The 16,030-nt window shown below is 33.9% G+C and overlaps 1 protein-coding gene across 5 annotated transcripts in view; it reads left to right on the forward strand.

Annotated features, from left to right (window-relative positions):
- CNKSR2 (connector enhancer of kinase suppressor of Ras 2) overlaps positions 1-16,030 on the forward strand; it is a 284,401-nt gene that overhangs the window by 150,191 nt on the left and 118,180 nt on the right. For 3 of the 5 annotated variants that reach the window (XM_006048929.4, XM_006048925.4, XM_006048926.4), the window contains exon 9: positions 8,115-8,261. The exons of the other annotated variants lie outside the window; for them this stretch is intronic. In XM_006048929.4, the coding sequence (XP_006048991.1) occupies positions 8,115-8,261 (147 nt within the window). The remainder of the gene's footprint in view (positions 1-8,114; positions 8,262-16,030) is intronic. 5 annotated transcript variants of the gene reach the window in all.

Below are 16,030 nucleotides of genomic sequence, written 5' to 3' on the forward strand. Positions count from 1 at the left end.
CTTTTCATTTGTTGGTCAAATAATTCACTACCTATTGTTTAGGAATCAGATAGGCTAGAGAATGTCCTAAAGGGATCAGAGACTTCGCTCTATGTACAAAGAGGAAAGGAAGACTGTCACTTCTTTAACACCAACCCCAAAGCCCTTTGTGTACCTAATCTGGGCAACCCATTGTCCAAGGACCTGCCCACTTATGTTGCCATTTACCCAAGAACCCTTGGTATCTGCTTCAACCTTATCAAAGCAATCACAAGCCCTGTCTACAAGAAAGCAGAGCATGTGGCTTTAAACTCTTGGGATACCTTAAAAACTCTGTTGGACCATTTTAATTCTGTTTGTGCTGAAAAATACATTTCAGTGTCCAAGTTGGGGATTGCATTTAAACTAGTAAGACATGCCATAGTTTACAGACACTGAATTTTGCTACCTGGACAATCAGGAAGATACTATTTGTAGTTCAGCATATGTGAAAAACATATTATCTTTAATAATATGACATACTTGGTATCAGATGTATAGGTGGATTTTTAAAGGTCCATGAACTTTAGTGTGAATGAAATATTCTATTAAATATTGAGAAAGGAAAACCTGGACTTTATATTTTTCTAGAAAACCTTCCTAACTGTTTCTATAATGTATATGATGAAACAGAATATTTCTACAACAAATAGCAACTATATCCATTGTTACTATGGGTATATATTATTATGGATATTATATATTATTATGGAAAATATTTTTCTTGTCATAATCAAATCACTGTGACTTTAGGTCTGAAGTATCCACTCTATAGTTTTTTTTCCAAATGTTAGTTTATAAGAAAGTTTATTTGGTAATTTGAGGTAAAGAATGTTTATTATAGCTTTAGTATCAAGTATATTACATTTAGAGAAAAACTTAATATTACATCTTAGTTTTATATACAAAACAAAATTCCCTTTGGACTTTTAAGGCACTTCATTATCTCTGAAACATTCACATTCTCGTGTCACCATGTCATTTCACTAGTTATCAACAAATACTCATTAAGTCTCTGCCATTTCTAAGACATTGATTGCAGGTATATCCAGAAAAATGAGACTCAGTTTTTATCCTCAAAATAAAAGCCTCAATATCCAGTTTTGTGAGGGTAGATGAAGGACATGAGGAAAAATATATAGCTTTAATAAGCAGCAGTGCATGAAAAATGCCATTAGAGAGATGTAAGATCACATGAGGAAAATAAGGTCCTAGCTATAAGAGGCTGTATGATGGGTGTTGCATTTAATAAGTGCCATTATGGATACATAAGATTTTATAGGTGGCAGAATAATAATGCAAGTATTTATATAATAGAAGGGTACTTTTGCTGAGAAGAAAAGCACAGTGTTGAAGGGCAGCATAATACTAACTTAACCAATTGTTCCACCCATACTGAACTACTTGCTGCTGCTGTTGTTGCTAAGTCGCTCAGTCATGTCCGACTCTGTGCGACCCCAGAGACGGCAGCCCACCAGGCTCTGCCGTCCCTGGGATTCTCCAGGCAAGAACACTGGAGTGGGTTGCCATTTCCTTCTCCAATGCATGAAAGTGAAAAGTGAAAGGGAAGTCACTGAGTCGTGTCCAAATCTTAGTGACCCCATGGACTGCAGCCCACTAGACTTCTCCATCCATGGGATTTTCCAGGCAAGAGTACTGGAGTGGGGTGCCATTGCCTTCTCCGATACTGAACTACTGAGAATTGCTCAAACTGGTTTTAACTTGTCTCAGGGCTTTCTTCAGTCCCTCAGCTTCCATATCCTCTTCACGTGTCCACTTCCTAAGAAATTCAGCTTAGGCTAATAGGAAACCTTTCCTGAACCCTCAAAAATGGGTTAGCTGCCCTTGGGGGGCTCCCATTATCCATTGTATTGGGGTACTTCTGTTCAGTTGAGTTCAGTTCAGTTCAGTCACTCAGTCGTGTCCGACTCTTTGTGACTGCATGAATTGCAGCACGCCAGGCCTCCCTGTCCATCACCAACTCCTGGAGTTCACTCAAACTCCTGTCCATCGAGTCAGTGATGCCATCCAGCCATCTCATCCTCTGTCGTCCCCTTCTCCTGCCCCCAATCCCTCCCAGCATCAGAGTCTTATTTATCGTAAATGCTTATTGAGCTGCTCATCTCTCCCCTGCTCATTATGCTTTTTAAAGAGTCACAGGTTGTGCTGCAAGTGCCATTGCACCCATAATACATGGAAGGCACACATCAATATTTAGTGATTTTATAAGTTATAATATCCAATCTTAAAAACATTAAAATAGTCTAGACATGGGCAAGTCACTGGCTTCAAGAAGCTCACTGTTCTCAAACAGTGTTTCCTGACCAGCTGCATCAGCATCATTTGGTAACTTGAGGGGAAAAAATGTAGATTCTAGGGCCCCACCTCATACCTACTGGATGAAAAACTGGTATTTCCAGGTGATGCTAACACATTCTGAAGTTTAAGAACTACATTAAAGAGAAACTATAGGAGATAGTGATGGCCATATTGGCACAGGGTCTATTATAGGAATTGACTCTTTAGTTAAGCCTTTGGTGAGCTTTTCAAGTGTTTTGAGGAAAAGAACACTGCTATGCTGTAGCTGTATATTGGAGCTGCAAAAGACTAGTAGTAGAAAGAGCAGTTAAGACTCTTAAGTCTAACAACCTGGTATCCAAGACAGATAAAGGAATAAGAAGAGGTATTAATTGCCAGAATCTGTTCTTTAGGATGGGCTTCCCAGGTGACATAGTGGTAAAGAATCCACCTGAATGCAGGACATGCAAGAAACACAGATTGGATCCCTGGGTAAGGAAGATCCCCTGGAGTAGGAAATGGCAACCTACTCCAGTATTCTTGGCTGGGAAATCCCATGGACAGAACAGGCTGATGGGCTACAGTCCATGTGGTTGCAAAGGGTTGGACATGACTGAGTAAGCACACACATTCTTCAGGATAGATGTGTATTAAAAACAGGGGGAACTGTTGTAGGTGACTCCATGCTCAAAACTTGAGAGGATGATGGGGAACTTTTTTTTGTTGCTGTTGAATCAAGTGTTGCATTCATTTGTACTACCAGTGGAATATTTAGAGGAGGATGTTTGCTGTCACAATGCCTTGTGCTTTAGAATCAAACAGACTTGAATGAATTCTGGCTTTGCAACTTACTATGTTTCTGTTGGGCTTCCCTGGTGGCTCAGATGGTAAAGAATCTGCCTGAAATGTGGGAACCCTAGGTTCGATGCTTGGCTTCGGAAAATGCCCTGGAGAAGGGAACAGCCACCCAGTCCAGTATTCTGGCTTGGAGAATTACATGTTTCTATTAATAATGTTGACCAAGAAAATTTTTCGCTTCAGTTTCTTCACATGTAAAATGGGTTTAATAGTTTACATCCTAGGGCTGTTTTAAGAATGAAAATATAAACAAAAGGAATGCAGTATGAAGCACCTAGCACAGTGAATTACTGGTGCTTGATTATTCAGTAGCTATTAGTATGGATGAATGAACTGTTGAAAATATGCCACAACTTCTTGATAGGGATTGGGGACAGTTAGGAGGATTTGTGAGTCATGCAGAAAGTTGTTAGTGGAAGTTCTGCAAACAAGAGTTTTTTGTAAGATGACAGCATGAAATATTAGGGGAATAACACTTAGCCTGGAGGAAACACTTGCATGTATTGGTTGTGAGGAGGAAGAAGGATGGAGGACAAGTATTCAGAGTTGTATCAGGACCACATCCATTTACTACAAAGCTTATCTGTTGTCATCTATTTGTACTTTTCTACCCGTTCTGCATAGTAAAGTTGTAACGTATTGTGATTTTTGAAGTCTAATTATTTAGCATAAACATCTCTTTTGATATTGAGTTCACTTTTTCACAAGTCTACCAGTTCCTTTTTGGACGTCTTTGACTATTAGAATGTTTTTCTTTGTATCCCAAACTCAAAGTTTTGTACCTTATTTAATTCCTTCCCATATTAGTGGATTATACATTTATATTAGCAACCACTAGAATCCCTGGTTTTCCTTCTTTCAAAGCTCCTTCTATCTCCTAGTACAGAAAGACTTTCATTGCAGCCAATGTAAAGTATATAATTATTTTTCATATTATTGTTGCATCTTCACATGGCTTTTAATTCAGGTCTATCAAACTTAATACTTTAAAACCATAGCCAGAAACTCAAATGAGGAAATAGAAAAATAAGTTTGAAAAATGATTAACACACATTGATATATTTCACTTATTTTGATGTCTGTGTACCATATTTAGCTCCGGAATGGGGCTCCCGAATTTCTTGAAGTTGTAACCCATATACTTGCCTCATTTCATATTAATACCATCTATTCATGTCCCCCTATAATCTGTCAACCATAAGTATCTTAGTAACAGAGAAATAAATTTATTTTAATAATTCACTATACTTATGTTTGAAGATATGTGAGGATACACAGAACCAGAGCTGAGAATCATTTTTCCTAGAGCTCTAAGACCATGCCACATCTGCCCTTGAATAGAACATGGTACAATCCAATAAATGGGTACAGTCGTTAAGCATAATATGCAGTAGAAAAGGTAGAAAGTAATGAAGAAATGATCCAAGTCAAGGAGCTTGAGAAAGGACTAAGGAAAAAAAGGATTATTCATATGAGAGGCATGTTGTCCGGTTGCTGTTTATAGGTATACAAATACTGGGGTTGGACTGATATAGCTAAAACCTATCTGTTATTAATAAAAATGTTACATGTATACTGGGAATTACACAGCCAACTTCATTATATTACTATTCAGCAGTTTCCACAAAAACCTAAATTAATACTTATGTGAGGAATCTATTGAAATCATTCATTGACTAAAAAATCAACAGATAATGTAGGTCTTATTATGAATAGTTGAGTAATAATTTTGTTTTTCTTTTGACAATTATATAAAAGGATAATGTACAGAGCGGATGTCATTTCCCCATCACCATCTTTTACTGTTCTACATAGTGTTGCCTTTCTGGTTCTTTTTGTGGGAATTTACCATTGATAACAAACAGTCCTAATGAGATAATTCAGAAAATTCACGATTTTCTAACTGGAATATTACTCTTAGACTAGGTCCATTTATCAATATTTTGTTGGCTTTATTGTTTATAAAACACATGTTTATTTCCAAAAGTTTAGGAAATTAAAGAGTAAATGGGAAAATATATATTACAGTCTTTATTACACTTTAATGTAACCATTGTTAATAGTGGTATATAGCTTTCTGTGTTTTCTATATTTATATACATATTTTTAACAAAAGTAAAATTGAATTACATTAGCGACTCGGACATGACTGAGCGACTTCACTTTCCCTTTTCACTCTCATGCATCGGAGAAGGAAATGGCAACCCACTCCAGTGTTCTTGGCTGGAGAATCCCAGAGACGGGGAGCCTGGTGGGCTGCTGTCTATGGGGTCACACAGATTCGGACACGACTGAAGCGATGCAGCAGCAGCAGCAGCTACATTTAAACTTTTTCTACACAAATTTTATGTCCCATGCTAATGGACATTTGCATAACGTACAGTTTTTGTTTGGTTTAAACAGCACTGCAACATACATGTTGCACATTTATCTCTATGCTTTTATCCAGTCGTTTCCTTTTGTCAGTAGAAGTAGAATTTGGGAGCCAAAGATAAATATATGGATCACTTTTGTTTAAAAGACTGCTAATCGAATGTCAGTGAGCGTGGTAAGGCTAATTAAAAAGTAATAAAGTTATATAATTTTCTGCAATTAAATAACATTCATTCAGCTATAAAATTTAAGGCTTCCCAGGTGGTATAGTGGTAAACATTCCACCTGCCAATGCGGGAGATGTGAGAGACACAGGTTCGAGCCCTAGGTCGGGAAGATTGACTGGAGAAGGAAATGGCAACCCACTCCAGTGTTCTGGCCTGGAATATCCCATGGAGAGAGGAGCCTGGTGGGCTACAGTCCATGGGGTCACAAAGAGTTGGACATGACTGAGCGACTGAGCATGCATACAAAATTTAAATCTAACCAAATAATTACTTTGTCATCAAAAATCAATTTCACTTTCTCATGGAGAAACAATTCTGTTTTTTGGAATTGTGTACTCAAAAAGAGCATAGAGAAATTGTGAAAGAGTAGGATGAATCGAATTACACTAAATGTTACACTGGAAAACCCAGTCAAGCCCTAAGAATTTTCAACTAGTGACATGATTATGTCATAGAATAAAATGAAGAGAAATTGGTACATAGAAATCAATGTGTAATTTGTTGTCTAGAGTAGATAGGCTGAAAGAAGGTTACAGTAATATTGACTGCTTTAGTATCATTAGCAATTATCTAAATGAATAAAATAAATGATAAAATGTGGTTATCATTAATAAGTTGTTCATAAACTCTTTGTATAAACAGTATGTTTTCTCCCTCCAAACCTGGTATTCAAAAATCTGCTCGCTTATTTTTTTGGCAAGCAAAATGAATACTTGAATTTGAACTAACTTTGCTTTGATCTTGGCTCATAGAAATGGCTGTAGGGACACTTCTTAACCATCAGAAGAATCAGAATCAGTGTACCTTTGGGGATGTAATAATCTCCACTTATATATAATGGGAGACATTTGACCAATATCATTGCTGTAGCTGATCCACATTAAAGTGATTTTTTAAAAAATTGACAGCCTGTTATTCATGTTAGGCAAGTATCATAATGATCATTTTGATTCCTATCTGAGACCCTGAGGTTTTAAGCATTATAATGTCTTGCTTCCTTTTTGTCCTCTTTCTCTTAACCATCACTCGGTTTAGCTAGAGTAGAAGCTGTAGTTTAAATGAATGGTCCGTCATATAAACTAAAGTCTCCCATTATCCTTCAGTGGCTGTGGTCCAGAGTACCTCTTTCATCATAGTCTCTGGGATCTGTGCTAATTTGGATGAAAATGCTCCTTCTTTACAGCTTGAGCATTATCTCCCAGGCAAAAACATGGTGAATAGGCATAGGCAACCATTCCCTTTCATTTGGGTGCCTAGGAAGAAACTAGATCATGTTCAGACCATTGGCTAAATCTTGCTTGCAATCCAGGATAAATTTTGACCCACTGTATTTATATAACACATTTATATAATTTATGTAGCATAAATTTCTAATCCATTAGAGTTGGAATAAATGGTTGTCTCTTTTAAATGTGAAATATATTTTTTTAAACCTTGGAATAATAGATGTTTTTAATGTGTTTCTTTAAAGAATACTTCTAGGATTTCAAATAACTGCATAACCAGTATGTCTTAAAAGCAAATTAACAAATACTCAATAATGTAAAAGAATGATAAGTAATATAACATGGATAACAGTTGAGCCAGGTTTTTGGACATTTATCAAGTACTTCTGTTTAATTATACATAATTATACAATATGTTTGGGGTGATATTCACATATCACATAATGGCTTCATTAAATTTAGTTTATTATATTTTAAATTTATAGAGTCTTTTGGAACACATTTTCAATAGCTGCTGCATTGGAGTAGCATTACCTTGTCATTTCTTACTCTATATTGTGGTTTAAGGTTTATTTTATCAATCCTGTCTTCCATGCTCAGAATGTCGCCTTGGTGTGTCAGTACCAGCTACTGGTAGTATAATGTCAGTCTCACTTAGTGACACTAGTACCACATATCTCTAAAAGATGGTGATGAGCAAGCATGTGGTTTAATTTGTGAGTTTAGGACATTGCCAAATCTTTGTTTCAGGCATGCGGATTCTTAAATTGTAAGTTGTGAACAAAGCTTGGATCTACACCTTGTGCAGCATTAATAATGCCATAATTTCTTTTAATTCTAAATTATTCTATTGGTTGGATACCATCTTAGTCTCTGCTTTGACTTGTAAATGTCCATTGTTATCTCATAATGATATGGACTCTAATGCAATAACATGGTTAGTCAATTCAAAAATAAAATATATTTTTGAGTTTATATCTCCTGAAAACTGATAGGATGGTACACCAATTATGTGGTTTTCTTTTTTTTCTTACTAATCTTATTAAAGGGGGAGAACATTAAATCTTTGAATACTGTACCTCAATTTTATTGTAATGATTTTGCTGGTTACCAGGTGGGGTGGCAGTTGAAAAATTTGGTGAATGCACTACGAGAGGACCCGAGTGGTGTTATCTTAACTTTGAAAAAGCGACCTCAGAGCATGCTTACCTCAGCACCAGCTTTACTGAAAAATATGAGATGGAAGCCCCTTGCTCTGCAGGTAATGAAGCTTAATCATAAGTCATACACCATCATTTTAGCCATAGATTATCTCAGTAATGCTTCTTTATTGTGCCTCATCTCAGCAGCATATGGATTAATCTTGTATGCTTTTGAAAATTTGTTTGTGAAATGATCTCTTCACAGCTGATCCTAATAGGCTTAATTGTGATGAAATTTCAAACTCACTATAACTAAAATCAAATGATAAAGAACCCTGCCTTAATTTTTAAACATTTTAAAGCATAATTCCAAAGAAAAGCACAAGTTATTTGAAGCCAAAATGTGGATAGAAATGAAAGTGAGAGGTTTCATTTTGTGATATAATCTTCCATTTAAAAGTTATATCCATATATACTTCTTGAAGAAACTAGATAATAGTTTATAGAATTCTTTTAAATCAGCTCATGAGATAAGAATAGTTGTTTTTGAACAGTAGGTAGAGAACGTTTTAGATATAATTAAAATGTACCTCTTACATTCTTCCTGATGGATCATTTCTTTCATTTACACCATGTATAAAGGCAAAAACAGGGAAATTGGTACATTAGAAATTCTGCATTTTTCTTCAGCATGAAACATCACTCTAAAATGTTACTCTGGGTGTTGATAAATTAGGTTCATTAAGAACCAGAGGTATCTAGGAAGTGATAAAAATATTCTGATTGATAAAGACAAGGAAATAATACATTTTCTTCCTTTTCAGTCAGGCTATAATGTTTAAACACATCATAGAAGAAAATTTTACTCTTTACAAGACCTGCACTTTTAAAATAGAAGACCATTACCTTTCATAGAAGTTTAATTTTTAAAAATTAAAGTCGCCCATTGAAATAGAACATTTCCTGTTGTTCAGATTAAAAAGAAAAGCAATAAATGAAAATGCCATTGTTATCGCTACTATTAAGTTCTGTATTAGTACCTTACACCAGTCTTGATTTTTTTTCCCCTGAAATTCTCAATTCTTCATTACACATGAATGGCCTTATAGATTATAATGATTTCTCATTGTTTAAAACTTTCCTACTTCTTGGCCTCAAAGTTGCATTATACTTAAATAAGATAAAAATATAAAAAGAACATTAAGATCTTTAAATTTTTAATGTGAATCTATTTTTTCAAATAAAGATGTATAAAACTATATTTTAAAACTATATTAATATGTCCAAATGCACTTGACTTGCAGTGTATGTTTATTATCAAAGATTTTTGATGATCATTAAAGTTTAGAGATCAGTATTTGACTCATTAATTCATAGATTAGCAAATCAGACCTTCCCATCACATCATTTTATTTTCTCACTACATTGTAAGTTACTGTGTTGTTCCACTCTGTAGTTTTCTATTGACGTGTCTTCCCCAAAGATCCTTCTTCAGAGCCTGAAAGGTGGGAACCCTGAAGAAGAGACCCTTTCAGCCATTAAGTTTTCTTCTCTATATGTGTGGTTAAATTTAACAGCTTCTCTCTAGCCCCTTCTGCTTCACAGTGAACACCAAAAAGAAGCTAATTTCTTGTTGATCCATGAACTCTATTTGAGGGAATATCTCTAGAACATAAATTGATGATTTGGTCCCCTTTTAGATTCTTTTCCACAAGCACAAATGGGAGAATTAAGCTAATGACAATATCTAGTTAAGAATCACTTTTATAGAAAATTCTGAAGTAATCGAAAGACCTTTTTTTTTCTTTGCTACACATACATTTGGTGTGTGTGTTTAAACCTAGAGAACAAAGACTTTAATTTTTTAAATTGTTCTACATCATTCCTTAATTATAACAGATACTTAAGACACTGTTTCTAGGTTCATTCCTAAATGCCAAGAAATGTGCCTCATCAGATCACTAATTATATTTTTTCCTTATTGCCTATTCAGTTACTTTGAGTATACTTGTAAATTTACTTTTTCAGAATGCTGAATTCAGAAAAAAATAAAATCAGTATTTACATAAGTGCTTATATGTGTTGACATTTTTATAAATTTGTTACTTCACCTGCATTTAGTTCACCTAAAATGTATTGTCCAAGCTCGACTCTTTATAGATAAACAATACTATTAATGGGGTGGAGGAGGCAAGGAGGGACCCTGCTTTCAACTTTGAAAATTGACTTTAAAAAGCAGAAGAAAGAGTAGTAGTTTTAAGTAAATATTTACAGGTGGTGGTAAAACAAAGTCTTAGGAGTAAGGGCAATGGATTAGTCCTGTAACATCACATGCCACTACCAAATCTCCCACCGCCAAATCTCCCTAAAGTCTATTTTGAAGACCTGAAATTATACCATTACAGAGTTTCATTTTGGTATTAAGGCTTTGGCTTGTGCTAAAATGTAAAAAGATACCAGAAGCATAATGGAAACTATCTGGCCAGGATTTTAAGAGAATGAATACAACCAAAGATGGATAAAGCTTGAAGGTTCCAGGATCTGGAGGTTGTAAGTAGACTGCTTCCAGAAGGGGAAAAATCAAAGAAATAGTGGGATGAGAAAGTCTTAAAGGCAGTTCTGGATTCTTTGTAACTTTGCCTGAGACTATATATTTTTCCTAGTGGCCAAGAAAGGACCTCATATGTGAAACTTAAGTGCTTAATGTAGCAACAGTCCTCTGTGCAGACATAAGTACCATTCTTATTGTAGTCCTGCTTCTGGTATGTTGGAGCCAAAATGCCCATTAACTCACCTGAATACAAATTTTCATGTTCAACCTGAAGAATTGGACATTAGGTTATTTCTTCATAGGGTATACCAATAGTCTACTAAGAATTATTTCAAATAGAGTTTACAAAAAGAAACAATCTGTGGCATATATTTAACCTCAATATGTACATTTCATCTTTTTCTTTTATGATACCAGGCTTAGCGTTTTCAGATAAAGTATAGCAAAATTTGTGTAGTTTGGAGGTAGACGCTAATACATGCCTCTAATGAAGAGAACAACTTCATTCTAACAAAGGAATAATTATTTTTTAAACTAATAAGGAAATAATTTGTACCTGCACAACTAAAATATAACCTTATCTACCTTAAGGTTGATTTTTTAGGAATACACGTTTTAATAAAAGTCATTTTAGTTCTAAAACGAATAGTAGCTTCTATTATTAATTAACTGCAAAAAAAAAATAATTAACTACAATGACAAATTTTAATCTGGATTTTCTTTTGAAAATCATTCGTGGAATTATAGCCAAATAAGCAAAAGCATACAATTCAACGTCATGCTCACAGAGCAATTTCATTAGTACATTTCATGAAATTTGGCAACTCGTTAAATTCCTGATTTCTCAAATGTTTTGCAATATAACTGAAAGACTTAAAGATATTTTAGTCAAATACTACAAGCAGATTTAATCTGGAATTGTATTTGTTGTCATCTGCGCCCATTTATATATAAGTAGAGATGTTCTACCTGAGGTAGAATCTTTTGTTCTGAGAAAGCAAACTAGCAATTCCTTGCTTTCTGAGAGCTGTTTTTAAAACATGTCCTTAGTAGCACCCTCTACTAATGTCCTGGATTTTGGTAAGCATGGTGGTTGCTTATGGTCAAGTCCTTGAAATTCAATGAAAAAATCCTGGGGAATTATGGATAAACCTCAGTGTATATTTTTTGATGTTTGTCGTCTTAAATTAGCGTGCATAGGTCACCAGCTTGCACGAGTGGTGTTGTTTTCTTCTTACAAGAGATGTATGGGAGAATTAGCTGGACACTGGTGAGAATATTGATTGAAATCATCACTGGGAATCAACAATTTTAAAAAACATTTAGGAACCCAACTTTTTTTTTTTTCCTTGGTGAAAATGCATCTCAAAAATAATCACTAAAATCAATGCTGGAATTCGATTTACTGATACAGGTTTCATTAGACATTTTTAATGTAAAATGATATCAAGCTGTATCATTAGAATTGCTCCTAGACTGTTCTAATCCATAAGTCTTTTATATCGAAGTGATAATTTTTTTTGTGGTTTTTGTGCTTTTCACTTTAAATGTTATTGCTTAGCATTACCTTGATGCCATTTTTACAGGATATTTAAATTAAATACATTTGAGCAGAGAAAGAAATGGAAAAAGAAATGGAAAGCAAATAGTCGTAGTAGTCAGTTTTGTCTATCAACTGGTGTAACGACTGAAGAACACTGATAATGTTACATTTCAGATACATAGAAATATGAATGGTTGAAGTCACTGTAAAAATAAAAACATAAGCAATAATAAAATTTATTTTAATATCAAAGTTATAGGATGGGGTGGCCAAAAAAACATTAGAAGCAAAGTTTATATGTTTCTGAGAATTTTGCTTTAAAAACATGTTTTGGAGGAAGGAAGGAAGGTAACTAATATTAATATGACACTAGAGAAGAAAATAAGTTTTAACTAAAAATGTAGTTGTGCTGACTGGGAGGCAGAAACAATTACATGTTTCACATGCTCAAGTTAGTAAATAGCTGCAAGCAATTGTCAAATCAGATTTTTGTTCACCAATGTTTAAGCAAATTAATTAAAGGATCTAAATCACATTTGTGGTTTTCAACCAAATGCTTTCAAAATGTTAACACAGACTACAAATAATCACCTAATATAAAAAATTATTTAGTTTTTCTATTCTTTAGCTTCCTATTCTTTAGCTTCCTATTCTTTCTTTAGTTAATATTCTAAAAATAATGTGTAGTGTAAGGTGAAAAAATTAGAAGCTCAGTTTTAATGTTGCAGTATTAACTATGCCCGTAAGAGTGGACAGCATAAATATCCCAGTGGTAGTTTCAGTACAGTGTGCAAATTTTGATGATTAATTGGAAAAAGCCATTTTTTGATGTGACTCTAAAGTGTATATTATTTGTGTATTATATAATCATGTACATAATTTTATGCCCATAGATTTGTTTTTAACTTATACAGATACAGCTTCCTGATCAAATCTGTGGTTGAAAAAAAATGTTTTTTTCTTTGTAGTCTGATAAGAAAGGGAAGATTACATGCTTTAAGAAGACTTAAGTCTTTTGTATTTATAAATTTGTGTTTTAGAAAAAGCTGAGAAAAAAACTGAGAGTGGGAGAATTTAGAATACATGTGTTTCTCTTACTTAGACTCTTTTCAAGTCATTGAATACTTAAGAAAATCTTACCCAGGAAAAATTATGCCCAATAATTTTCCAAATTAGATCTAATATTCTTTATATGATCAAGAAATTTACAAGATTGTATGCAACTTCTTGCCTCCCAAAATCCAGAATACATTTTATCTGGAGCATTTCTTTAGATGTCTCAGAGTTGCTAACATAAAACAATATTATGGTACTTGTATTGGAATTATAATAAAAATGTGTTTGAACTGAATAAGGACTTGTGTGAATGTTCTGTGCTAAAATAATGGGGTATTGTGTTACAGTTGAGTCTGTACTTATTCCCAAGAGTGAATAAAATTAATGGCCAGGTTTTCTACTTGATGTAATCATTCATATTTCAATGAGTATTTTCCCTCTGGAAGACAAAGCAAACTCTTTGTGATATTTGCATTAGTGAATCTACAGATAACTGCATAATGTGTAATGCACCATTTTCATCTTTTAACATTGGGGCAGTCTTTATGTCATTGATTCCATTCAAGACTTTATATAGCTCTATGAAAGCTGGGTCACTTACCAGATAGAGGGACAACCAAATTAAGATATGCTTGCCAGGAGTTGTTAATATGTAAAATGTTTCCAATAAAACCTTTAACATTAACTGTAGTTTTTTAAGTATAGCTGCTCTTCTTTCATAGTCTTTAAGGCTGTATGGTTTTCAGAGGTACATTAATGCCTTCCAGATGTGCTCAGTTACCTTAGAGATGTTAGAATCCGGGACACGAGGAAAGGGCTTGAGCCATCAGAGGACTTAAAGTAAGATTTCAGTGATCCCTTACAAAAGCTGAAAATTTTAGTTTATACTAATCACAGCCTCCCAATGATGTTTAAACTGGAGGAGTAGGATCTTTTTACTAAATTCATCACTGATTCAGAGGAAGATTTGTGCCGTGCCATATTTTGGGATACAGTTTAAAGGTATTTATAGAGTTCAAACTGACAATATGAGAAATGTATGTGTACATAATATACTTCTGAGTCCTGTTCATAGTAGTAACTTATCATTAATTGACTAAGGTTATAACTGTATACTTGAAGAGATGCATATATGATCATTTTATTTACGATTTGGATATTTCAACATATGCATGCCTGTGCCCCAAAAAATCTGTCATAGATTTCTTTTAGAAGAGTAACAGTATGTATGCAAAATATGTCCTTCCTGTTGGAGCCTCATTGAATCTGGAAGGAAAACTTTGTCATTAGAACTATTGAGATATGAAAAATAAATTTTGTGGAAAGGTCCTTTCAGAAAATAAACCCACTTGGATAGAATCCAAGATGGATCCATGTCATGCTTGATTGCATACCGAAGTGGATCAAGTTATACTGAAGCTTCATGCTTATTTGAGTTACAAGATGCGGTCTTAAAATACCCTTGTATTTTATCCATAAGTGATAATAGTTCTTAATTCTCTTCCTATGCAGATTTTCCCATTATAAGAGAAAGAGTCAAAATAGCAAAGTGGTACAATTAAAAAAAAATTATCCTTTATTTCTACTCTTTCCTTAAATTGGAAATTCTTAATAGCACAATGGTAAAGTACTTTCCTTATACTATTTTATGAAGAAATTTTTAAAGTAAATGTTACCAAGGTAGGAAAAACTATGCTTCTGCATTATTATACTCACATATTTAGGTTTTTGTCTGAACTCAGGCATATGTCTATTAAATTTTGAATTAAATACAGAGAGAACTTTTTGATTTGAGGAAAGCTGTGTTTTCCACTTTTTGTGTGTATTAGATAGTTATTGGTGGTAAGTGTAATTTTAATGGCATTTGTTACACCTAGGAATTTCTCACTGATAATTTCAACTAATAGCATCATTTATTCTGTGCTTTATTTAGTCACATTTTGCCTATCTTTCTAGTGTTCTTTAATGCCATTTTCATTCTTTTGTCATTTATATTTTGTAACGTTTCAATTCTTGTCCTAACTTAGAGCTTTTTAAAGGTGTTATAAATTATCACAAATTTCCTTTGGGGTTAAGTAGCTATTTCCATTTTCCCATGAAGATTCTATTTTGCCATACTTTATTTTTCCATTGCTTAATGTCTTCTTTAAAATATTCTCAAGAATAATTTTTACTTTTTAGTTTGAATTAGCTTGATAAAAATATACTGAATAAATTTATTATTTGTCATGTGTCTTATACTTAGTACAAGGCATACTGATTTAACCAGCCAGACATCTGCATGATAAACCAATTTAAATGTTTTCTATGATTTACCAGTTAATAAAATAACTAGTAAGTAGAGTTAACAGAATCGACTAATTTCTTATTTCTCTGAAAGAATAAGTTGTTTTTTTCAACCACTTGAATTAATTGAACCAGCTGAGACAATCAAACCTGTTATTTAAGTATATCTGTCTTTTTCTTCTACATTTTTGCTGCTAATTTAACTGTGCTGAGAACATTAATAGCAAATCTGTGCTGAAAATAGAAACCTATAGAAAATATCAATTTTAAGGAAGTTGACACGACTAATATTTAAAGTTCCTGGAAGGAGAAGGATCAAGTACCCTAAATAGGCAATCCTTGTAACAGTCCAGGCAGAAGAAAATACTTTTATTGGTCCTTACCTCACACTTCACTTGTAATCACTGTCTATTACTACTCCTTTTTTCCTTCCTTCCTACCTCTTTGGGGAG

The sequence above is a fragment of the Bubalus bubalis genome, chromosome X (assembly GCF_019923935.1).
Source record: "Bubalus bubalis isolate 160015118507 breed Murrah chromosome X, NDDB_SH_1, whole genome shotgun sequence".
Taxonomy (NCBI): Eukaryota; Metazoa; Chordata; class Mammalia; order Artiodactyla; family Bovidae; genus Bubalus; species Bubalus bubalis.